At 35.8% G+C, this 26,029-nt stretch overlaps 2 protein-coding genes across 3 annotated transcripts in view; both read right to left on the minus strand.

The window, feature by feature from the left end:
- LOC142344373 (E3 ubiquitin-protein ligase HECTD1-like) overlaps positions 1-18,329 on the minus strand; it is a 120,637-nt gene extending 102,308 nt beyond the window's left edge. The window contains exons 1-5 of one of the 2 annotated variants that reach the window (XM_075395971.1): positions 18,246-18,329; positions 17,636-17,947; positions 14,627-14,903; positions 8,227-9,265; positions 7,655-7,785 (exon numbers count right to left, since the gene is read on the minus strand). In XM_075395971.1, coding sequence (XP_075252086.1) covers positions 7,655-7,785; positions 8,227-9,265; positions 14,627-14,903; positions 17,636-17,802 — 1,614 coding nt within the window. In that variant the 5' untranslated portion in view covers positions 17,803-17,947; positions 18,246-18,329. The remainder of the gene's footprint in view (positions 1-7,654; positions 7,786-8,226; positions 9,266-14,626; positions 14,904-17,635; positions 17,948-18,245) is intronic. The other variant, XM_075395972.1, reaches the window with a different exon arrangement.
- Positions 18,330-23,391: 5,062 nt separating this feature from the next.
- On the minus strand, positions 23,392-24,224 carry LOC142344313 (small ribosomal subunit protein uS13-like). Its single transcript, XM_075395901.1, has 2 exons — positions 23,965-24,224; positions 23,392-23,593 (listed from the first exon to the last, which is right to left on the minus strand). Exons 1-2 carry the CDS (start codon positions 24,222-24,224, stop codon positions 23,392-23,394), a joined length of 462 nt encoding a protein of 153 aa, XP_075252016.1.
- Between the last annotated feature and the right edge of the window lie 1,805 nt (positions 24,225-26,029).

A 26,029-nucleotide genomic window follows, 5' to 3' on the forward strand; every position in this document is an offset into this window, starting at 1 on the left:
GAAGTTGAGAAAAATATGATAAAAGTGGCAAAATTCAAAAACTCGCCCATATTTTTTCAAAACAAATAAAACCAAAGTCGTAACAGAAATTAGATAACAACTAAAAAAGTCTCGGTTCTTTTATACATTCTAAAAGCTAACCGGATCTTTGATTGGGGACAATAAGTCATTGGGCTACAAAATGTATGAGATGAGAGCAAAACGCAAGAAAACCGTAAAATTTTACAAAATCAAATTGGCACAGCCATAAAAACCATGAGCTTGACTCTGAAACCAAAAGATAATCTCGTTGGGTACGTTTATTGTAAATAGTATCTGTCAGTTATTGAGCCCTGATTTGAAATTTTTGTCCGTAATTTACATAAAAAAACATCTACATAGCAGAATATTTTGAGAAAAAGTCCCGCCCCGTCAAAACCTAAAAAAAATTTTATCATAAGTATCCATGGTAAGATCAAAATCAGCACAGATATTGCTTTGCGTCTAACAAAACACTCCATTGTTGAAATGGTTGCGAATTAAATCAATTCAATACAAAAATTTTCAGTTTGTCAAAAAATAAATAATGCATTTTGTATAATTATCGAGTTTGAATTTGCAAAAAACTGGCAAAATTACAATTGCAGTAGACTCTTAAAGCCAGCGGGAGTTCAACTAACTTTTTTTTGAACTTAAGAAGAACTTCGATGAAAAAAGTCTTATTTTTAAAAAATTAAGCATAAATTCTATCCAAAAACTCGGATCAAACAATTTAGCAACCTTCCTCTTATCTTTAGAGATAAAATTAATAACACTACAGTTAATAATTTTATAATATTTTAGCAAAATTGATGTTTTGAGATTAAAAGAGATTAATAGATCTATATCACAAAGATCCTCCAACATAATTTGTTCTTGTTTTACTTTAAGCCTTCAAGACAACTGAACACTCCTCAATGTGAGAGAAAATTATTCCGCGAAGAAAAATTGAGCCAAAATACATTCCTTTAGGTGTTGAGATTAAAAGAGGTAGCAAACATTTGTGCATAATACATAATCTGAAGTTTTACATAAAAAACTATTTCTAATTCTATTTGAATAATGAAGTGAGGCGTTTAAAAGTTTGATAGAATCAATTATTTCATATATAGACCATTAATCTTAGTTTTGCAATAACCTTTGAACTGGAGAAGTTGATTACAGTGTAAAAAATTTCGTCTGCTTTATGAACAAAAACAAACAAAGACAATGAATCAGTTGATGTGATGATAAATTACACAGATTAAAAACGATCGGACATTTATTTGGGGTTGAAAGAGATAACACCCTTTTGACATGAAGCCGTATCTCATTTGTCAAGTAACGAAGATCACACGAAATAAACTAAAACAAATATTTTTAATTATCTTTCGCTAAACTTGGTGCTGTTTGTAAATTAGTTTCTATTGTTCTCGTTATCTGATCTTGCTATTTATTGTATAATCACTTTTGTTTCTCAGGGCATATAATACCAGCTGGCATTTGATCGCTTTCATTTACTAAGAAGATTTGTCTCCCAATAAGGGGCAATTAAAGAAAATCGACAAATATCAAGAAAAATGAAGTCAGCACTTATGGATGACGAAGAGCAACAATTAGTTGCATTCCCGTTAATTAACAGGCGAGAATTCCACTTGAAAATTACCACAAACTACAATTCGGCCTTAATATTGCTTGATAGTTGTGTTGATTTTTGCGCGGAACGCTCGCCACTTGATGAATTGTTCAACGAAGTTGTGGGAGATGCAACGAGTTTTGCACCGAATTCAATAATTTAAGGACTCATATTTATGCATACTCTGGTTTCTTAATGAGAGGATGCAGGGGAAGCATTAGATGTTAATTAAGACTTATAAGAACAAAGTTCAAGTAGCGGGATCCGCAATTGCGATCTAAGGGTTTATCCTGTTTTCAAATTGATTTCGTTGTTCGATACTGACTCTCTTCTCTTTAGATTTCTTTGCTGAGTAACTGCTGTTTAAAACCACGTGGAGCAGAATGAGGGAACAATGAAACTAGGCAAGAGAAGTCAAAAAGATTTCATGCAAAATGTTGAACAAGCTGTGAACTAAGGTAAAGCGGAACAAGTTTTTGTTCGACGAAGTAAAAAACACAGCCGGAAGACTCCGGAACCCACTCGAAGTACACATACCTTTAAAATCAACCAACCACTCAAGGAAAAATTGAGCCTGCTAATTAAAGCAACGAATCGATTTGGAACAATAAAAGAGGAAAGATAACATGAGAACGGCCAAAAAGGATACCCGGAATAATATGTGATAAAATTCCATCCTAAGTTGCGCCACCCAAACCACTTATGCCAAAACAACTCGCAATTATAATAACCTTCATTCAATTACTGACTACCCTTTGATACAAAAACCCAAAGAAATGCTACATAGAGAAACTAGAGGAAGTTGAATAAAATCGTTAACATGTAACTCGAAGAAGGTTAACAACCTCTCGATTGTTATTCTGAGAACTTTTTAAAAATTCTTTTGCTCGATCAGTGCACAATGCAACTCCAGTCAGAGAGACGCAAGCTAAATTAAAAAAAAGGCTAACAACGAAAATAGAAAAAACATAACTGGCAGATTGCCACAAAACAGCCGCAATAGATTCGTAGATCGGCCGTCTAAAAAAAAACAGTAAAAAAGACAGACCAAAAAAATCGTCTTTTGATTGAAGGCTGATCTGTTATATTTTGATTAAAAATCTGTATAAGTTATTGCTGCCTCTATTAGCTGATCTCAAATAACCTTCATTTAGAGTGACACGCACCCATTTGACCTTATCTCTTTGAATTAAAGTAAATAAAAGTCAATTTCAAAGTGAGGAAGTCATTTTTGAGAGTGAGGTAAGTCAAGTGTGACCAAAAATTTAATCACGCGCATGAACAAAAAAACTCGCTCCACTAAGAGCGAAAAATGACGTCACACATACAATTCAGTTGAAATTGCATGAACAAAAAGTGGCTGTGACGTCATATGGTTGTAACAAAAATCATGACGACGAAATAAAAAAAAACCAAGAGAAGGCCAATAATAGCCCCAGCTATCGCTGTGCGGCTATTAATAAAATTTACATAATTTTTATTAGTAAAAATTGCTATGTACAAAACCTGGAGAAGTAGGAATACCTATATAATAGTTCTAGTAAAATAATGAACAAGAAAAGCTATTACCAAATTCTTAATTCAGAAGAAATAAGCAAAAAAACTGAAATAGGCCAAAAATATTTGATTAAAATTACCCTATTTTAACCAACTTAAAATTGATATCGATTAAATCGAAAGACAAACTAAACCACTAAAATAACTACGTTCAACAAAAAAAAACACCCCAAATGCTATTATAAATGGAATAAGATAACAAACTACTAAAAAAAGCATCCAACAAGGCAAAGAGGCAACAATCGCTCAAAATTGCCCCTGAATGACTAATATTTATATTAGATGATCAAAAAGGCCTTCAAACACGCTAAAACCAGCTAAGTTGATTGAGACAAGCACCGTTATCTGAAGAAAGAGTTAAAACTTAAAAACCGCTTTCAAAAAGCCACACATGATCAAAAATTCCACTCGTTTAGCGCAAAATTTTTTCACTCCTTTTCTCTTTCTCAGAATGATGCTTGAACAAAAACCACTAAATTCATTCTGTTCTTGACTTTTGCTCAGCAGATTGACCTAAACAATTCTTTTCACGTACAGCATTTGACTTCTAAAACATCCTCTAAAAACAGAAATCACCCATAAAAAAATAGATCACCTTTACTCCTCGAGTCGTAAAAAATAGGAGCACTATAATAGCCAGCTGAGAAGATAGCGGCGTCCACTAATTACTCTAAAAATCTGTGATAACTCAATGCCCAAAATCATAAAGCACGGGCTCTCCCTGATTAAGCAATATTCATTAACGGACGCTTTCGCAGTTTATTTTATTAAAGCTCGCTGCGTACTTCATTGAGAAAATTAATTACAAATACGTTTAATTGATAAAGTGATGTAGTTCAGAAGTGAAACGTAAAGTGTAAAGCAAGAAAATATTATCCAACATATGGGGGTCAAGCGAGCGGGGTTACGGACGAAATTAGAGGAGGGAGGTGACTGGACGGGGGAGGAGCTTCGAAGTTGGAGTGGCGACAAAGAGTGACTTAGCGGGAACTGGATCAAGCTCTTCATCGCCCTTCACGTCATGAAGCTTAAGAACCGCCTTTCACGCCATGAGTTTGTCTCCTCAACAATTTCGGTAAATTGAATATTTGGACTAGTAAGGGTTGGCTCTAAAAGATCTGCTCAGTCACTTAAAGCCCTCTACCTTTACCTGTTTATCCCGTTTTTGAGGACGAAACGTTGAACGCTTTAGACGAAAAATCAGTCAAGCAAAAAATCGCAACAAAGACCGCATGACTAATATAGTTGCTACAAACTTTGTTTGCGAGCAATTAATAATTGGTACAAACATTGCTTGAGAGCAATTAAACATCCTATTCCTGAAAAAACCCGAGCAAAAAACAGGAAGAAAGAACATAGCAGGCAGATTACCAGAAAATAGCCTTAAGAGCTTCGTAGATCTGCAGTCTCAAAAAAAAAAAAACAGTAAAAAAAGACCAAAAAAATGGTCTTTTCATTGAAGGGTGATATATTATATTTTGATTAAGAATCTTCAGTTATTGCGGCCTCTATTAGATGCTCTCAAATAACCTTCACTTAGAGTGACAAACACCCATTTGACCTTATCTCTTTGAATTAAAGTAAATAAAAGTCAATTTCAAAGCGAGGAAGTCATTTTTGAGAGTGAGGTAAGTCACGTGTGACCAAAAATTTAATCACGCGAATGAACAAAAAAAACTCGTTCTACGAAGAGCGAAAAATGACGTCACACACGCACGTCAGTTGAAATTGCATGAACGAATGAACAAAAAGCAGATTTGAAATGTTGACGTCATACGGTCGTAAAACCGCGACGACGAAATAAAAAAAGTCCTGACGTACAATTCAAAAAATTTTCATTGACTAAACAGAGAACTAGACCTAGAACGGACAATAAGTGAGTTTGGTAAACAGTTTAAAAATCAGATGATTAAAAAAAAACAGAAAATCAATGTCAAAATGCCGCATGTGAACAAAAAAAGCACTAGCGAGAAGTGAAAATTTGGTTCAAACAAAAATCTAGGCCGAGACTGAACTCTGAATGGATTGGGCATTTAGAAAAAATCCAACCAAAAATATCGAAAAAAAAGCAAAGTGAAATTGCCGCATGTAAACAAAAAACCACTAGCGAGAAGACGAATTTTTGTTCAAACACCGTTTTGTCACTCCTAATTTAAAATTAGAGCGAAAAAATTCACGCGGCAAAACCACTCGCTTTTCCTCTCCACTTCCTGTTTCGGCATGACCAAAATCACTTCTCCAATTTGACTTCAAATATCATGAAAATGTGTGAACAGATCTTTGAACAGATCATGAAAATGTGTGAAAATTCAAAATAAAATTCAAGATATTAAACACTTCAAAATCATTTTATTGTCTCAAGGGACTATCCAGTATCCGTATTTCAAGCAATAAATAGTTTCACTGGCTCAAAGATTCATAAACTTGGAACATGATAATAATTTTCCGAAAATTTGAATTAAAATTTATCAAAGAAATTCCAAAAACTGGAGCCATTAAGATATTGATAACCATACCATTAACTCTAGAAACTATGCAACAGCTTATCATCAAACCTTGGAGGAGGTCCCTAAGACCCTGGTGCCGAAAAAATGATAAAACAATCAAAAAGATTCAAAAAACTTGAAAAAAATGCAAACATTTGCAAAAATTGATGATAATAAAAACATTCCATCACATCTAGAAGCTATGCAGTAAACTAAAATCAAACCATAGAGGACGTTTCTTGACTCTTGAAGCTAGATACACCTAAAAATGACAAAAATTTTCAAAAAACCTAAAAAAAATTGCCAATTTATCAAAAAATTGCTAAAAATTGTGATATTAAAAAGTTGAAATCTATTTTATGGTGGAAAAAAATTTTTCAGTAACTTAATTTTAAACCCTTAAGGAGGTTTTTCTGGCCCTGTGTCTGGAAGGACTTGAATAATGAAAAGTAAATGTGAAAAAACTGAAAAAAAAATTGCAAATTTTGTCCAAAAAAAAGGAAAAAATTGTTATGTTAAATCTTGAAAAACAGTCCATTACATCTAAAAACTAGAAAATCACCTAATATCAAGCCCTTGAACAGTTTTGTTCGCTCTTGAGGCTAGAGACCTAAAAATGACAAAAAAAATCAAAAAACTTGACAGTTTCATAAAAAAATTAATGAAAATTGTTAAATTAAAAAGTTGAAAATTATTTCTTGGCCTATAAAAATTTTTTAGTAAATTATTTTAAACCCCCAAAGAGGTTTTCTGGCTCCTGGGTCTGGAAGGGCTTGAATGATTTTTAAAAAATGTCAAAAACTTGAAAAAAAATTGCAGAATTTGTCAAAAAAAAAGCTAAAATGTTGAAACCATTCCACTACCACTAGAAACTATGCAGTTAGCTATTATAAAACCCTAGAGGAGGTTTCATGACACCTAGGGCTGAAAGATCTCAACAACTGACAAAAATTTTCAAAACGCTTGAAAAAATTAGTATAAAATTGCGTGTTTATAGCGATCGGTTGTTCGTCTGTGGGGGTGGGGGTTCACCGGGGGCTGATGGGGAGGGAGGGGGTGGGCAACAGTGCGGTGGGGGGGGGGCAATATTTGGGGGGTCAACAGTGGGGGGGTGTCTTCCTTCAACCTCTAAGAACCGCCCTTCACATCATAACTATGTCTCCAAAACAGTTTGAGCGGACAAAGAGCTGAAAGGCTCTAAGAGCACTTAATGCCCGCTGGGCGCTACCTGTTTATCCCGTTTTTGAGGACGAAAAGTCAAAAGCGTCAGACGAAAATTCGGTCAAGCGAAAAATGGCATTGAAAAGACCGACAGGACTAATATAATTGATACAAACTTCGTTTGAGAGCAATTATAAAACTGCTTTTAAAAGCTCCACGTGAGCAAAAAATTTTCGCTCGCTTAGAAAATTTTTTCACACATCAATTTTTCGCTCTCTCAAATACAGCGGTATGATCAAAAACCACTCTCTTTTCGCTCCGCTCTTCACTTTTGTTCAGCACCAAAATCACTCCAATTTTTTTCACGTGTTTCATTTCCCGCTTCAAAAATCACTCCAATAAAATTGTTTTTAAAAAACGACTTCTCCAATAGTCCTCTTCGAGTCGTAAAAAAGACAGCGCCCCGGTACAATTCAAATTTTTTGAATTGTAAAAGAACCAAAAGAAGGCCAATAATAGCCCCAGCTATCGCTGTGCGGCTATTAAAAAGAGAAATCTAATTGTCACATGTTAAACTCAATTATCAAAATTTTCGCTCTCTTCATGAAAATCTATTCAAAATTTCACGTCGCTAAACCCCTCGCTTTTTCACTCCATTTCTTGTTTCACCATTCAAAAATGACCTGGAAAATGCAGGAACAGAGGAGCTAAATAACAGCCGTTTGAGAAGACAACGGCTGTTGATTACACAGGTATAAATATGAGAGTAATGAAGACAGAAAGCATTGTTCACTCGTAGTGACATTGCTCATCATACCTGAGTGTCTTTGTTTCGGATGTTCTCAATGACACTTCTGTGTAGTCGACTATCAACTGTCGGTGTTCCCACGACGCTGCTAGCAGCAGCTCCCTCAAACTTCTTACAAAGCATGGCTTTCAAAGTAGTGCCTGAAACAAACACTTGGTACATTCTACAATTTCAATTGAAATAAAGCTGTCGTTGTTGCGACGTATAAACAACTCAATATTACAGGATTTCAATTCTAATCCAATTATAGGATTTTAATTTTAAACCTCACAGGATTCTAATTGATTTCAATTTTTAATTACAAAGAAAGGCAACAAGAAATTGAAGATAAACCGACTACTGTCGGACGAATTGCTCTCGAACGAGAGGCGAGGGGTTGTCTTTGGTAGTAGTTAGCTTAGCCGCACTGCGTATGAGGGGCGGGTGTTGGGGAGGGGGGGGGATAATTAGGTGCTTTACAGGTTCATTCCGTTCCTCATGACAAAGTCAAATCGCAAAACGATCAACCATTTATCCAAAACGGTCAACAAAATTTTGTGCGAGCAAAAACACACGCGGGTAGAGTTGAAAATTAACAATACCTGACGTCATAGCAGCAGGAGGTGTGGATGCACCTGAATTCGGACTGTTGGATGGGGGAATCAACATTGCACCTGGTGCACTTGCAACAGCAACTCCTCCACCAGTTGCCGATGTCACCACTGCAGTTGTAGTTCCCGATGTAGTAACTCCTTTATTATCTTCCGCAACCGGTTCTTTAACCGGTGGACCAATCTGTTTTCCATTATTGGCAGAATTGTTATTGTTTATATTTGATGATTTAACATTTTGATCACTACAACCAATTGACCTGCTTCTACCTGTGAAAATGAGCATCAACAGCAAATCAGTAAACCTCATCGTATCCAATGCAATTCTCTCATCGCCAGAAAAGCACGCTGCCGAAATCAACGAGCTACATAACTGATCGCTGTTTTGAACTAGTTTTTGTGTAATTGATGGCGATTCTCTGCAGAGTGTCGACATTAGACTTGTAACTGTAGCAATGCTTTGCTGTGATGCTCTTAGGTCCATACCCATTGAGGATCCAGCACTACCCACTAAATTACTGGAAGCATTTTTGGGCATAACTGCGTTCATGGATGTGTTGGGGGTCATTCCGTTATACGGGGTAGACGGGTTGGCGGATCCAGAAACTGAAAGCCGGTTCAGTAAGTGCTCCAGAAGAACTGGTCCGTGCTCCACAAGAGGCGCCGGGTCCACAACTCTTCGAGAGAATCGGTCGGCTAACGTTGCGAAACATCTGAGGGCTCCTTCAGAGACATGCTGATCGCTGTGTGATAGAAGTCCACACAAGGATCCCACGAAGTCAATGTTTCCCGTTGGACTCGTGGGGTCCACTTTACTGCAAAGTCGAGTCACAACAGTCATTGCAGAGTGTAGGGTATCTTTATGGATTCCAGGAACCACTGCTGGCTCCGATGAGGGCGAAGTTTCGATGTTGGCATGGCTGCTCGAGGCTGGAGCGGAGCTGCATCGCTGGATGAACGTCAATACCGCATTTAGTCCTCCGGCTTCGAAAACAGCTCCAGATTCTCGCGAACAAATTCTTTCGAGCACCTGAAAAAGAACAAAAAATCGCCATCCAGTAGTCTACGTTTATAAACTTGATGTTCAAGTTGACTGCGGTGTACTAGTAGTAGGTCATTGCATCGTACTTAATACTTAGAACTAGAGCTATTGAGCTAGAATGTATGCCACGCACATTGTGTATAGACTTAATTTCATGTATTAAATCGTGTTAAAACTAAATCTAAATCTCAGTTTCAAACCAAATTTTGTGAGCTCAAACTAGTCTTATTTTGCCTTATGCTCACAGTCAAATTAAATTTTTTACGTTACAGTCAAATTGATGTTTATTCTGAACTCAAATTTGATATCAATTTTCGGGCATTAAACTACTAAAAGCACTACACCTTTTGATTTCCTTGCTTAGTTTTATCTGTCAAGCATTATGAGATTTAATGAGCATTAACCGCGTTCATTTTCAGTTAGAATGGTGCAAGTATATCTCAATCAGTTATCTAAGCAGTAATTACTACACTACTCGTACATGTGTACAGACTCCATAAATCGTTGACTTTACATCTTAACTTCAAAGTTCCACAAATGAAAAACTTTTTTGCTCTTCAAATATCGATTATTCTTTTGCTCGGCCTTTTCATTCGTGGTTTACCCGTAGAGCGAACAAACAATGCCATAGTTGACGAAAGGAAGTTGAGCAAAGTTCAGCGACTGAGTTTACACAACAGTTATTACGACGCTCAGAGAAAGTTCCTGCGTGATCAAATGTCAAAACAGAAGATAGACGCAGACCCTGAGGTAGAGAATTTACTTCAACTTAGATATTTGTACTTCATGTGATCTCTAGTTAGTTGATTTGATAACTGATTTAGCAATTGCAATTTTGCCATTTTCGAAATAATTCAATTTCGCCATTTTCTAGCCTTTTAACTGCAATTAAAAGATGTGAAAAAAGATCCGGAAAGAACATACTCGGTGCTTATCACTTAGAAAGAAAACACTATTCAACAAGAAAAATTTTTAAAACGACGTACCGCAATTTTTTGTTAATAACGACAAACAGATTATATCTCGAAAAATCTATTCTCGCTATCAGATTACAATCCCAAGCCGCTACCTTTAATTACTCTTGCACTAACGTGTGGAGCTTGACGATTAAAAACATGTAACATAACCGTCTAACGTCGGGCAAATTGCTCTCAAACGCCTGGCGATCGGTTGACTGCGTCAATAGCTGCAGTTTAGGGATGCTAGCTTTAGCTTAATTGAAAGGGACGTGGGATGAGCCTGGGGGGTTGAGCTTACTGTATTAAGAGTGGAATGAGATGGAAGGGGTGGGCTGGAAAGTGGCGGTAGGGGGAGCGGAGGCGAGGGGGGTGAAGTAAGGGGGTCAACCTTTTAAGAGCCAGACTTTGAACCATGAACTTATGACTCCAAAACAGGTTCGGTAAATCGCAAACTTAGAAATTAGTAAGCTGTAAGGCTCTAAGTATATTTTAGAACAACACATTAGTCGCCCGAGGGACTTAGTGCCCTGACAAGAGTGCGCTTGCGCCCGAGTTCTGGGCACGAGGCCCGAGGTTGACCAAGATTTTGCTCTAACGTATTTAGAGAATAATAAAGCACAAAAATGCTGAATTTCATTTGAAATTAAAGTTAAGAACACAATTCTGTAGATTAGTGAAGGAAAAGCTTTCTTAAAAAATACAAGTGATATAAACCAAACTTCTCCCTCTCCGATAACGAAGCAGCCGATTATTTATGGCAGTTGGATTCAAGAAATGAAAGTCCTGAACTTAGTGTACTATAGGTGACTTTCACTTCTTTAAAGAAGACTTTCCAGAAGTGAAAACCTTATTTGTTTGTCCTAAACTTAGTGTCCTATAGGACACTTCTTTAACTAAGTTCAAACTTTCAAACTAAGCTCTCAGCATCGAAGTTTTAAAATTGTTCCCTGGGTTCTCTAAGAGAACTTGAAGCCCTGCGGGCACTACCCGTTTTCGAGAAAAAAAAGTCAAGTGGGTAAGATGAAAAAAATTGATCAAGCAAAAAATTGCATAAAAAGGACCAGAGGGCTAAAAAAAATTCTGCAAATTTTGTTTGAGAGCAATGAACAAATATCAATTTGTATAACCGTTCCGTTTTCTCGTAACTTTCCTTTGTCGCCACATACCACACTGTAAGGCCCTTTTTACATTATACCTTATGGGAACAAAGAGGTAAAATGCACCAAGTCGTCCATCTTATTATGTAGGAGCGATGTCTCGTAACGCAAGAAATTGCTACATAAAAGCAAAAACGGTGATTGGAAATCAATAAACAAAAAAACAATTCCCGTTAGAAACAAGAATACAAAAATAGTATTCTACATATACAACATCTCACCGATTTTCAATAGCTCGCAAGATCGATACAAATCTTACCAGAATGTATAACCAAAAGAATCAACGAAATAACCATCGAAAAATTTAATAGCGCAAACACCGCAGAACAAAAGCAGAGTTAGCGGCAAAACAAAAACCCGATGAACACTAAGGAACATCTCTAAGGAACGAATTTGACGACCATTTCGGGGAAGAACCAAAATATCTGCACAATTAATCGATACAATTTAATAAGCGCTATAATTAGACTAAAATTTTATCTACTGAAATTAAATTTCGGAAAAGAAAACCAGGTCAAAAAACCAATTTTTACAGAGAACAAAATGAAGCCAATCATATGCTTAGATTTTCTTCATCAACGTAAAAAAAATTTGCTCATTAAAAAGAAAACAAAAATTTGCAGATTTCCTCCTCTGAAAACAATTCCTAATTGTCCGGGCTTCAAACAGAAAAAGCTGTCAGAAACACGAACTGAGCTTATATCAGAAAGTTGAGCTCATGTATACGCAAGATACGAGATGTTAAAAAAACGGCGAGACGATAAAATTTTTGATCACATGCTAGTCAAATATTGGGAACAAACAACAACCATCGCAATCACAGCAAAAGATTTTACTACATTTCAAAATAAAACTATTTTTACAAGGCAATAGTATAGAAATCGACATAAAAAAGAACAGTTTCTGAATTTCAATAAAGACTGAAAACAAAGCGAAATTCAAAAACAGTCATTGTTTCTAGCTTATGGAACCTTATAAAACCTTATAAAACCTGCGTTTATGGATATGAGGTCACCAAAATTCAGTTAAAGGGCAGCAAGAAAAGATGAACAAAACTTCTGCTTGGTGGCGTAAAGCAGAACAATTAACGACGGACACCTAAACCAAAGAACATAGAAGGACAAGTCCTGAAGAACAATCGAAAGAAAAGAATCTACTAATGACCAGACTATTGACATATTCTGAGTAAAACCAGACTCTGGCAGCCACCTAAGCATAAGACCCTACCTACAAAAAATGAAAAACAAAATCAAATTTAAAAAAAAAGAAAGATTCATTTATAAAAAAGCAAGGAATTTACAGTAGAACAAACGTAATTATATTTTGAATATATCACGAAACCTTACCTTATGCCATTCAATGTTTGAAAGCCTTTTTTATTAATTCCGCATAAAAAGGCTAACAAATGAAATCAGCCATTCACTAAAACTGTTCGAAAACAAAAGTTTCCAAAGCCATAAAAACCTTAGCTGTCACATCGAAACATCAAGCTCATTTGTATTTTCCCAAAAATGACAGGAGGATGCCAATGATTAGACTGAGTTATATGAATACAATTAACACGGGCAAACATCAAAAACTCTATAAAACCTCACGAAAACAGTGTTAAAGTTATAAATACCATAAGCTATCAACTGAAAATACTAAATATGTTGCAATAAAAACAAAGCAGCCTGATTAGAAAGCCAATAATGCGCCCTTTCGATAATAAGACTAAATGGCACGACGACAAGAACAGCAACACCAAAAAATTCGGCAACATTTTAAAGCAGTTTCAAAGTGATAACAAAAATAGCTACACATGGAGAGATTCGAAACATTACAATATATAGCATTAGAAGACATGTATCATCACTGAAACCTATGTATCGCCTTAAGTAGCCTTCTCGAAGAGGTCAAGAAGAAAAAACGATAAAAATCGACGTCAATCCAATTGCCACACGTTCAAAAATTCTCTCTGAAAACCGAAAACCCGTTCCAGCATTAATTTCTTAATTCACCTTATACTTTTTAAACACCTTCAAGCCTTAGATTACTCACTTTTCGCCTCTTTGTTACTCCAGACTAAGTTCACTGTTTTAATTAGAAGTATATTTCTCATTAACATTAGAAAGTAATTGATAATAGATCTTTAAAGACAACGCCTCAAAATGATCTAAATCCAGATCGTCGGGAAATACCAGTGCTATATGATCCATGATCTTCATCGAAAACGAGACAAGAAAAAAATAAGATAAATAGGCAGTTAATTTCTTAAATTCTTAGGACTCGATCCGGAAGGTAATTTTTATGACAGGGGAAAAACCCTATTAAATTTTTGATGCAAATTTGAAAGAAATCAAGAATTATCATTGCACTGACGTTTGGGATAGTTTTAGCTCTACTCTTTCCGAGGAGTTAAGTCAAAAACTTCTCCCACAATTAACACAAAGTCAACACAAAAGACAACAAATGACAACACGCACACAAATTCAATTGCTCAGCAAAATTGCTCAGAGAAAACTCATTGAAAAATGAAGATATCAAAATTAAAAACTGCGATGAGATAATCGGCCAAGAGAAATCTAACTGACAAGGAGTTTTGATTCAAAGTTTTCAAATTATCAAATTTTCACTTTTTCAAGAGAACGTTGGCAGGACTATTGAAATGTCTCTTTTCCGAGTTTTTCGAATTCAATCACTGTTGTAAAAATGTACAAAATATTACATTTTCAAGCATCACTATCTTAACGGTGAATTTTCATGGAAGTCAACAATTTAAAAACAAGACATCAGGTGATTTACTTTTGCGTTTCATTTCAACTTCAAAAATGCTTCGGCTTAGCGGTTGCGGTTTAGAAAAGCTAAATTACCTCAAAACATTCTCCAGCAGAGAAGAATTCAACAAAAGCATCAGAAAACATGGCGGAAACCAAAAAAAACTCACCCCCTTGGCACCATTATATTTTAGCTGCCCAGATATTTCTTAATTTTTAGACTAATGCGACAAAAAATAACAAGTCGCCTTAACGCACCATGCTTCCCAGGTATTAGCAACTTCATATCTTCGGACGAGCTCAGCAGATTGTAAAAAAGTCAGCCTTTTAACGTATCTCAACTTTTTTCCATGGCTCAAATCACGGCAACTGCTATAAAAGTTTATTCATCTATAGTTTTGAAGCAATAAATACGCTTAAAATACGACTAAAAAGAGCTCTGTTCAGATATTTTGCAACTGTAGATAGGTTGACTACCTTAATACACTGTTCGGCTAGATCTCTGGCAGTGCGACTGTTGATAAGAATTTGTGGCGCAATCAGGAGTCGGTCGCAAAGTGCTTTGACAGCTCCGTCAACTTGGATGATCCTTCTAGAACATTCTGCAGAAACGTCCAGGTAGTATGTCATAGCACGTGCACACACTTCGAGGGTAGAAATGGTCTCCTCTGTATGTTTCACACTACTGTTCCCACTGATCATAATATGACAGAGAGCGGGGAGAAAAGTTCTTGGGGGGCAGAGCTCGAAACACCTGTAGAACAGAAAAATCACAATTATGTGAACTTGAATCTGGATACGTCACTGTTTATTGTACTGTCAGTGTAAGTTTTAGATTAACAGCAACCGTTTAACATAATCTCGTCTATCTATTATAGAAATTTCTTGTGTTTCAAAAATAGAAACCAATCTCAGTAAAAACGACTTTCATTACGTCGCAAAACATAAAAACAAAAACAAGCAAATTTGCTTGATTTTGTTGGGGTTATTCACGGCCCATGTTTTAAGATTAGAGTTATAAGCGAGAGTGGAAAATGTGACAGTGAGGCGAATTTAGATGAAATTTGAGAAAGTTTGGAATTATCCGTCAGATTTGTCCACGATTGTTTTTTTTTTGGTGTTTCATCGAACGAAAACTTCTAACAAAGTGCCAATTAAGCAGAAATCAAAGAAAGTCTAATTGATTATTAAATAGACAAAAGTTCATTTTGAAGATAGGGTCCCATTAAGGTGAGACATAAAAAAAACAAAAAGCAGAAACAGCTTTGCCAATAAAGGCGTTGGACGGGGAAAAGGTAGTAATTGGGACAAGAACGTGCTACAGCTACGTGACCAGAACTTCTTAAAATGATTTAATTTCAAAATTGAATTGTTGATGCCCAGCGTTCAAGTTTTTAAAGAAATCAACGTTGAAGTCAACAGCAACTGTGCTTCACCTACGAAACATAGCCGAGAGACTCCAAAAATAAACCAAACCTTCACGCTATCTTAACGATTTATACCAATCTTGAGCTATAAAATCTTAACAACTCCGAACACCAACCGATATTATCTATCACAAACGTTTGTCATACGAAAAAAAAACAAATTTCGATTTCTCCTCGAAGATTTTAAGCTGATTATAGCTCTGTTCTGAGGACAATCAATTAAACTGACAATAACCTCAATCAAACTTGGCTGTTGAGTGTGAAAACAATTTTTTCAAGGCCAGCCACACGCGATAAAAATGACTTCTTTCGCTTTTAGGTTTAACGTGTGAACATATGAAGCCCTAGCTTGCATATCGAACATACAAGCTATCTATGATAGCGCCATAGAACTGTAGCCCCAAATTACCAAAGAAAAGAATGAGATGTGAATTCCAAAGAAAAAAACGTTTTTCCAAAAAATGTGATATTTCCAATTGATTTAGATTTTTAACTGTACAATTGCCTCTAAAAAAACCTTCAATTAGATTGCCCCTAATTGATTTCTTTAAATATTTTATTGAAATAAGCAATAACCAATTTGAAAGTAAGGTAAATCACGAGTCACCAAAAAACTAACATCAATGACAAATAAACTCTAAAAATAACGCTACGCACGCAATGCAGTTGAAACATTAACGTCAAGGGTGGTAAACAAAATGAATAGGAAACAGTGAAAGCGGTATCGAAAAAAGCGGTATCTGTTTAAAAATAGAATGGGAAAATTTTACAACGCAAAACATCACGCTTTTTCGTTACAATTACCATTTTGGCATAATCATAACGACCACTCAAATTTGAGTTTAAAAAATCATCAAGAACGGATCTTCGTAGAAAACAAATAACAACAAACATCGGAAGAATTGCTCTCGAAAGGCGGAGGGGTGCAGCTTAGAATTTTTTATGGGTGCAAAAACTCCGACCTCAGAGGGTCGAACCCCAGAGTTCCAGGATAACAGTGGCATCTTAAGCACTACGCCACAACTGCTTTGATGTTCTTCGCTACCACTGCTAGCAATGTCCTTCGCTAAAACTGCGCGCAATCGCTTTTATATTAGCAACAGAACAACTGAGATTAATCAAAACTGAGGAAGTAAAGCGTGAAAAGGTCACTTGAGAAGTCAATGTTCTAAAACAGGAGCGCAAAAACGGTCAAAAGAAAATGTTGCATAAAAAGACCCCCACGTTTACAATAATTGGATCAAACTTCTTTGGAGAGAAATTAATAAACCAATACTCGCCTCTGGTTCAATAAAACTGATAGCAAACAAATATTATTTCGTAACAACTAGCAGAAAACAATTACTATTCTTTGAACCGCGAAACAAACCAAACAATTTACAAATTTTGTTTGAAAGCAATTAAAATACTTCAAATTTTGAGTGAGCTATGGTTGCACAAAAATCAAGATAAGCGTCAGGCTAGAAATCTAATAACCTAGCCGGCAGATTGCCGGAAAATAGCCGCTTGTGGCCTTCCATGGAATTGAAACAACTGATTGACCACCAGTCCTTTAATAGAACATAAGACTTTTTGGGTTAGATTCGTACAGCAATTTTTATGAGACCCATACGATCTATAAAGAAAAAGCCCCAATAGAGCTTTTTCAAAATTAATATTCAAAATCAAAAACTCGAGACTAACACTCAAGAATTAGGTCATATACGTTTGGCACTACGTAGATGCGCACTCTTGATGTTTAACTAGTAAATTTTCATAAAATTTAAAGCTCATTAAGTGAGTTCAGAAGTCATTTTTTGAGTGAGATAAGTCACATAATTGACTTAAAAGCAGAACAAATTACGTCACGCACAAAAATTTTAATTGCAAAGCAGTAGAAGTCACTGAAATTGAAAAAGTCTGGTAGGTAAGAATCATCGATGGAGACGATGAAGTAAACAAAAACACGATGTCCCCAATAATAGCCGCTAACGCTTCGCGGCTATTAATAACCATCTGAGTCAGCACAACGAGTTGCAACGAAGTTTGGTGCAGTTCAGCCAAAAACTTATTTAATAACCTGTCAATGTTGTCACTCATTAGCAGCACCATGCAAAGTTGTTCAAGTGCCACCTGTTGCATTCCACCTCCTGATGCTCCCGAGTCATCTGCGTCATCTTCGGGTGGAATTGAGGGTGTCTGGAGCCACTCGAGCAACACATCGGGATCTATGTCACTCAGAGACATTGTCAACCACAGACAAGATGTCTCTTCTTCCTCTTTTATCTCCTTACACACTCAAAGTGTCTTCTCCTGAGACACAAAATGGTCCGTCTCTCCAATTCAACCAATCCAATTGAGAATAATAAATAGATCAAATTTCAAATCTGATCTAAAACAATTCAATTAAATTGAACATTTAAATATAAAACCAGAAAATGTTTAAATCCAATGGCGAGGCAAAATTCATTTTTCTAACTTTTTTCCAACCTGAGTATTTGACGCTGGAACACAAAACTTCTTCGTTTATTGGCAAAAATCTAATCTGCTGTTTTTAAACCGATATTACAAATTATGATTTTGCCGGAAAAAAATGGGTCTCAATTCCAGCATTTTCTCAATTCCAGCATTTCTTCATACCCATTACAACTGAATTAAAAACGTATGAATGAATTTGAGAAGAAACTAACCTCGATGCAAAAAAAACGAGAAATCTTAATCAATGCCACAAACTCTCAATTAAGAACGTTCTCTTGAAGCCTGTTCACGCTTCAATGCTCTGATATATACGATGTTGTAATTAACAGCAGATACAACACTGTTGATGATGAAATCAATATTTGCAACTGAGTTGGCAGTTTCAAATGGTTAACGTCTAGAACATTCGACCTTTTGTCATTCAAACGTCATTGTTATACAATGAACTTCGGACATATATTAATCTTCTTCCGATAAAAGAAGACTTCTGAACTTATATTTCTATATATGCATAACTCCTTGACCTTGAACAATGCTAGCACTTGAAATGCAACTCATTTAAGCCTTCATTTCAAGTCCTCTCGCATTCCCCAAAATTGGGGTTTGGGCAAATTATATCCGAACATTAAGCTTCACGCGAAGCAAATCAATTCGGTAAAAATTGGGTTTAACATTGCATTTACCGAAATATTTTGCCTTCAAACTATAAAATCTTCAGAATTTATCACAAAATTCAAAAGAAAAACGTCGAAGTAACCAGGCCAAATAGATTTAAAGACTTTTCCCCACACACTTAAAGAGGATCAGATCAAGAGCAGAAAAAGAAAAACTACATTCAACGATGCTTCCTATTACAGGGTACAATAGCATCAAGATGATTGCTTAGGTTTGTTTTGAGATCATATCAGCGAGAATCATTAAAAGATTAACTTTAGGACACTGAAAGTGCTCCATGCGTCTTGGAGTTACATGACCACACATTTCACTACTTCATAAAACAACTGAACAACACAAATCTAAAGAATTTTGAGAATCCTTCTCTATCAATGCCAAAAACAAATAAAGTCATTTCAAAAACGACATCAGAGGACTTTTACACTTGGGAAGAAATCGATTGTGATTAGATTAATAAAAAATTTGAGCCCTGGTTTCATGAAACTGTTGATAATTCCATAGAAACGTCTGCTTTGTTTTCGAAAGAAAATACTGAAGAAGTTTGGGAAATTGTCCCTCGATGAGATCGCCTAACTAACAGCTACGAGGAAAGGCATTTCGTTTGTGGTTAATTAGACTCATGAACTGTAAAGTTCGCTTAAAATAACCTTCAATCAGAGTATTCCTATTTTAATCATCTTATTAAAGTCAGTTTGAGAAAGAGGAAAAGGCAATTTTAGAGCGGGAAACTTTAGTGAAGTGAGGGGGGTTGATGTGGGAGAGGGGGTGAAGTGGGCTGTGTTCTTCACACCATGAATATACGTCCCCGAAACAGTGTCTGTGAATCGCATACTTGAGACTAGTGAGCTGAAAGGCTATAAGAGAACTTAATGCCCTCTGGGTGCCACCTGTTTATCCATTGTTTCAGGACGAAAAATCAAATGGGACGAAAAATTTGTCAAGCAAAAAATCGCAAAAAAGACCACAGGACTAAAATAAATGCTACTAACTTCGTCTGAGAGTAATTATGAAAAACACGATAAAAAAAATAAAATACTTTTTGCAAACAAATATTGCAAAGGCTAACAGAGATCATGAGAAAAGTCATTAATGAAGCTAACTGACAGTAACGCAAAACTACAAAAACGGGCGAAACTAAAAACAAAGAAAGTTAAACAGGAATAAAACCAATAAATTTATTCGGTTATATCTCACTAAACAGCGATTAAGACCTCTCAGTAATGAGACATGGCGATAGGACATGAAAACTAGTGCAAAGATAGTTAAAAATAATTGATACGACATCAAACTATAAAAGACTTCTAATTATGCCTCATTAGAGAACCCAGGGTACGATTTCATCTGTCACTAAAATTTCGAGGCAGCGACCTTAGTTTGAACGATTCCACTTTTGGAAGCAAAAGTTATTAATTTTTTGCCCTAAACTTAGTGTCCTAATTTAGGACAATAAGTATAGGGCAAAAAATAGACTTAGAAATCTAACTTTTAACACTTAATCAAACCGCTAAAAATAATCGGCAAATTCGCTATCGGAGACGGAGACGTTTGGTTCATTTCTGTACACTTTTAAGAAAACTTTTCTTTCACTAATCTGCAAAATTGCACTCTTAGAGTGCATATTATTTGCAGCCCCAAACGCACATTTAAATAAATTTAAATCTTATAACACTACAAGATTTAAATTGAAGAATGAAATCAATTTAGGCGCACTTTCAATTCAATGTTTAGTAGTAAACTGCCGCTAATAAAGTTGAATATTACCACACGGTTGTTATCGCCATCGTTATCAACAAGCTCCGAGGTGAAGCCGAGTAGTTGAATAACTTCGATATGTAACTGTAACATAGCCCGCAGATTGCCAGAATAGCTGCCAAATAGACTGGCGTGCCGTATAATAGAGATCGAAACCGAAACAGATAAGTTGAAAAAGTTATCGACGCCGCTCAAAAAGCTATGTATGAAACACTCAGCGATAAATTACTAAAGCTTGCTAAAATTTATTCCACAGAAGCCTCTATTACAAACATGAGTTCCTTTGACCTGAAACTTTTTCGAATTAACGTAAGCCACACCTAAAAAATTCCTTTTAAAAGCTGACAGATGAAATAAAAATGAGACAAAAAATCAGTCGTACAGAAAATCGCATAAAAAGCCCACAATGCTGAAATAATGGCGATAATTACTTTATTTAAGAGACATTAAGAACATTGTTACACGGACCGATCTCAGACGCATTGGTCTTACACGACGAGCGTGATGATAGAATCAACTTTGCTACGAATCAGGGACTATTTGATATCCTACCGATTAGAAAAACACTGATAATTTTTTTTTTCAAAATGGTCGATAAATCTTTCATTCCTTTTACTCAACAATTTAAAACATGCCGGCCAATTGCCGAAAAATAGCAGCCGTTGATTCTATTACGCATGATTGGGATTGGAAGAATAGATGATATTGAAAAAAATCTATTTTTGTACAAAAACATTTTTTAAGTCCGATTTATTTTGATGGCATTTCGTAGTTGAACATACTTCTGTTTCTTGGAGAGAGGTTACCGGGGCTACTATCAATAACAATAAGCATTAGAGATGGTAACTAAGACTTATAGGAACGACGTTCAAACAGCGGGCATCTAAAATTGGGCTATATGGGTTTATCCCGTTTCTAATTCTGACTTCAATTTTTTATACTGACTCTGTTCATTTTGAAGCTCTTTGCTGAGCTCTTTTGATGTTCAAAATCACTTTTAGCAGAATGAGAGAAGCGAGAAATTAGCCTAGAGAAGTCAAAAAGTTTTCACGCAAAATGTTGAAAAAGCGGCAAAATGAGGCAAATCGAAGCATTTTCTTTAGCTCGACGAAGTAAGAAAACAAATCAGGACAAATCCTGACGTACAATTCAAAGAATTTTCGTTGACTAAACAGAGGGCTAGACCAAGAACGGACTATGGATGGATTGGGAAAACCATTTATAAAAAAATCCGATCCAAAAAATCGAAAAAACTGTAAAAATCGAAGTGAAATTGCCGCATGTGAACAAAAAACCACTAGAGAGAAAGCGAACTTTTGTTCAAACACCGTTTTCTCACCCTTATTTAGAGCGAAAAATTTCACGCCGCAAAACCATTCGCTTTTTCGCTCCACGTCCTGTTTCGGCGTGACCAAAATCACTACTCCAATTTGACTTCAAAAATCATGATTTTGTGTGAACAGATCTTAAAAACATAGCCGGAAGAATTCTGGAAACGACTCGAAGTGGAAATCCACTTAAATGCCATTCAACTACTCTTCAGACAAAACGTGCCTCCACTAATTTAGTATTGTCTTGAAACAAATCATAAAACAAAAAAGTAAAAAAAAAATCAAACCAATTAAAATATGATAAATCTGATCAAAATTTGTCATCAATCGAGACCCCGAAATAACTATCTCTGTCAAAATTACTTCATCAACACAATTAGTACCTACTAAAACCACTTATGAGAAGTTTTAAAAATACTTGACGCCAAATCATGAAAAAATCAGCTCTTACAAACAACTGTGACTAAAAAACTGGAAGAAGTTAATATTTTTTTAATATTACAAAAGCACATAAATCCAAAGGAATTTTTTTTCACCCAATAGGGTATCCAGATGATCGCAAAGCAATAGGCAAGTCATAATAGGCTAAGAAATTTATCTAAAGAACAGAAAATACGAAAAACTGCAAAAAAAAATTAAGAAAAATAGTTCCAATTTTCGCTATTTTTCGTCATATTTCTCAGCAAAAAAATGCTTCGTATCCACAACACTGCAAATATTTGTTATCTAAAAATTTCTCAAGTAATAGGGGTCTTTTCAATACCCATTTGAGTCAGTAAAACAAAACAAAAGTAAAAAAATTGCAAAAATTAGCCTAAAAATCAGCAAAATAAATGAAAAACCTCCGAATTAGCATAAAATTTATATAATTTTCCAGAAACCTTCAAACCACTACCAACACCAGCCTAAAATTTAAAGAAAATCATAACCAAACCTCTTAACCAAAAAAATGGAAAAAAATCTCGCTTTAAAATGCCGCACGTGAACAAAAAAATTCACTCCCTTACAGAAATATTTTTTAAACTTCAATTTCTCGCTCTCTAGAAAACAGCGATATGAACAACAAACCACTCTTTTCGCTCCACTCTTCATTTTGTTCAGCAACAAAATCACTCCAAATTTTTTCACGTGTTTCATTTCCCGGTTCAAAATTCACTCCAATAAAATTGATTTAAAAAAGGACTTCTCCAATAGTCCTCTTCGAGTTTTAAAAAAGACAGCGCCCCAATACAATTCAAATTCTTTGAATTGTAAAAAATTAGGAGCGCTATAATAGACGGCTGAGAAGATGAGGGCGGCTATTAAAAATTTTCCATTGCTAGTTCGACTTCTTTAATTGAAACTGCTTTCCGCGTGTCTTTCGCCTTACAGGATTTGCAACTCACTCTCAAAACGCTCTACGTAACTTAAACGCCCTTTCTTTATCTTGTTTAATTCAAAACGTAATAGGCCTGGTCAGTTAAATTCAACGAATCACAAAGCTGCGTATAGACTCCAATGAAATCAATATACTGCAAATAGGCATGAATATAAACCGACAATCCATTTCCAAATGAAATACGCATGATGCCCACAAATGAGATGAAAAGAGAAATTCTCTCTACTTCTTCTTGGACACACCGACAGTTCTTCCTCTTCGGCCAGTTGTCTTGGTGTGTTGACCTCTCACTCTAAGTCCCCAAAAGTGCCTGAGACCTCGGTGGCACCTAATCTTCTTCATTCGCTCCAGATCTTCTCGCAATTTGTTGTCCAGTGCATTCGAAATCAGCTGGCCAGACTTGCCATCTTTGATGTCTCGGTGCCTAGAAAACTCATGCCGTTGAAAAACCCATTTAAAAACCCGACGGTATTTTTCAATACTTGGAGCAAAATTTCCTATACATTGTTCGCGCTTTAATATTTGCATTCAAAATTTGTAAATTTGGATGCAAACCCGAAGAGCTCTGAAATTAGATTTTCCAGAGTAAACATTCCAAGGTAAATTTACTTTCGGCTCCCCTTGCAGTCGTTAATTCGTTTAGCCAATTTAAACGCCAGGTTTTACAACCTGTTTCCACAACAGTCGAGATCTGAGAGGACTAACGGTGAAATGAACAAGATTTTTGGACTATGCTTTTTGAGTCAGCAAGCAGAGTGCCCACTTAAAGCCAACAGAATAAGCAATTATTTTTACCTGTTCAGGTAGAAGGTGGGGATCTTGTACTCAAGTGGGTTGTTGATAACCAAAGTCATCTGCTCGATCTCCCTCTCTGTAAGCTCTCCTGCCTTCTTCGACGGCCTAATATCAGCCTTCTTGCACACCAACAGAGCATATGCATGACCAATACCCTTAACCACAGTGAGAGCGTGGCAGATTCTGTCTCGTCCGTCAATATTGGTGTTGAACAGACGCAGAATGTGCTGGAACTTCTCGGGCTCAATCAAACTGGCCATTATTTCAGTCTCTGAAAATAAATGCAATTCTCTTAATCAGTACATCATTAATGACGGTTGGAATCAATGAAAAGTACAGAGGGCGTAAAATGAATCCAGAAGAATCCCTAAAAAGCTTTGAATGATGTTAATGAATTTTAAGGGGCTTTTTAGATGAAATTTCGAACACCTATTTAAACATCAGAGTTTCAGACACATCAAATATGGAAATGTGTAAACAAATTATGATCATTGCCGTGAGATAGTCAGATAATAACCGCGATAGCTTCGTCTGCGATAGATATGCAACAAAAAGACAAAAAAACACAAAAAATAATCTCTATAGCTGAGATGTTATAATTCGATTAAGAATCTGCACAAATTTAAAGCTGCTTCTATTAACTGCTCTTAAAAACGCCCTCAATTGAAGTGACACACACACTCAGTTTTTGCATTGAAATGCAAAAACTAGACCGGAAATAGACTCGTTTTCGCTCCACGGATATAAAAAACTAAACATACGCCGCAGAGTTTCTGAAAAGTTTCCATTTTTAAAGTGTAAACTACTCTTATGACATTTCGTAACTGCACATACACCTGTTTTTAACGAGAAGATAAATGGGCTAGTACCAATACTAATAAGCATTCGAGATTGTAACTAAGACTCATCAGAACAAAGTTGAAGTCCAAAATTGGGCTTTATGAGTGGCACTTAATACCCGCTGGTGCTACTTGTTTATCCCGTTTTCGAGGACGAAAAGTCAAATGCGTCAGACGAAAAATTTGTCAAGCAAAAAATCGCATAAAAAAAGACAGACCGGACTAATATAATTGCTACAAACTTCTTTTGAAAGCAATTCAAAAATTTTACTAAAAAACGGAGGAAAAATACTGAGAAAAAGCACGTTCTCTAAAACTCTTCAAAAGGTTCCAGTCCAAATAACTTGAGCCTCCAAACGAGAGATCTATTGTTAAGTTTCTGTGCGAGATGACGTGTTGCATAAGAGAAAAACGAAATGATCCATTCTGAACTATAAAACTGAGAAAAAAAGAATGAAAACAAACGACAAATCCGATTCTACAATCAAAAATTTTTGCATAAAATCTGTACAAGTTGTGTGATTTCAAATTTCGCTCTAGGAAAACTTAAATGTTTCCCATGAGTGACTACAAACACACATATTTAACAATAAAAAAACCAGAAATATCAATAAAATAAAAATCAATCAAGAAAACAGCCGTCAAATAGCCACCCTTGACCCGCTTTAAGTAAATCGCGATAGAAACCAAGAAAGTAAAGAAATCGGCAGAATTTGTTTAAGTGTCAAAAACGTTCTGATTGTCGTGCAGTTTCAGCTCCATCTAATATTAATTAACTCAGCTTCTAAATTGAAGTTTCATACTGATATCAGCTAACAATCTATCTAATGAACTTTGATAACCTAATGCACTATTACTTAGGATTTTATAGGTTTATCCCTTTTTCTTTGAATTTTTCTCTTTTGGCATTGACCGTACTCAAATACATTGCGTAATTCAATGCGCGAAAGAATTTAAAATCCATTCAATTCAAACACTGCGTGAGGTAAGTCACGAGGTAGACATGAAAATCATGGCTTTTGCGAAATGAAAAACGTGATCAAAAAGTAAATCAAATTTTAAAAAGAGCGCCTAAATAATCGCCGTTAAAAGGCTGACGGCGGCTATTAAATAGAAAATTTCTTTAATTATTTCAGTAAGACTTGCCTTTCAAACTTTCAAATGTCGACTGTAGACCCACAGCTCAAAGAAAAGCTGGACAAGCAGACGATAAATAAATGACCAAA

The sequence above is a fragment of the Convolutriloba macropyga genome, chromosome 8 (assembly GCF_964194025.1).
Source record: "Convolutriloba macropyga chromosome 8, txConMacr16.3, whole genome shotgun sequence".
Lineage (NCBI taxonomy): Eukaryota > Metazoa > Xenacoelomorpha > Acoela > Convolutidae > Convolutriloba > Convolutriloba macropyga.

Excerpts from the sequence above, each read along its gene's own strand:
- LOC142344313 (XM_075395901.1), bottom strand. The coding sequence starts at position 24,224 with ATGGCCAGTTTGATTGAGCCCGAGAAGTTCCAGCACATTCTGCGTCTG. Across the intron at positions 23,594-23,964 it reads CCCACCTTCTACCTGAACAG|GCACCGAGACATCAAAGATG; the intron begins GTAAAAATAATT and ends TGAGTTTTCTAG.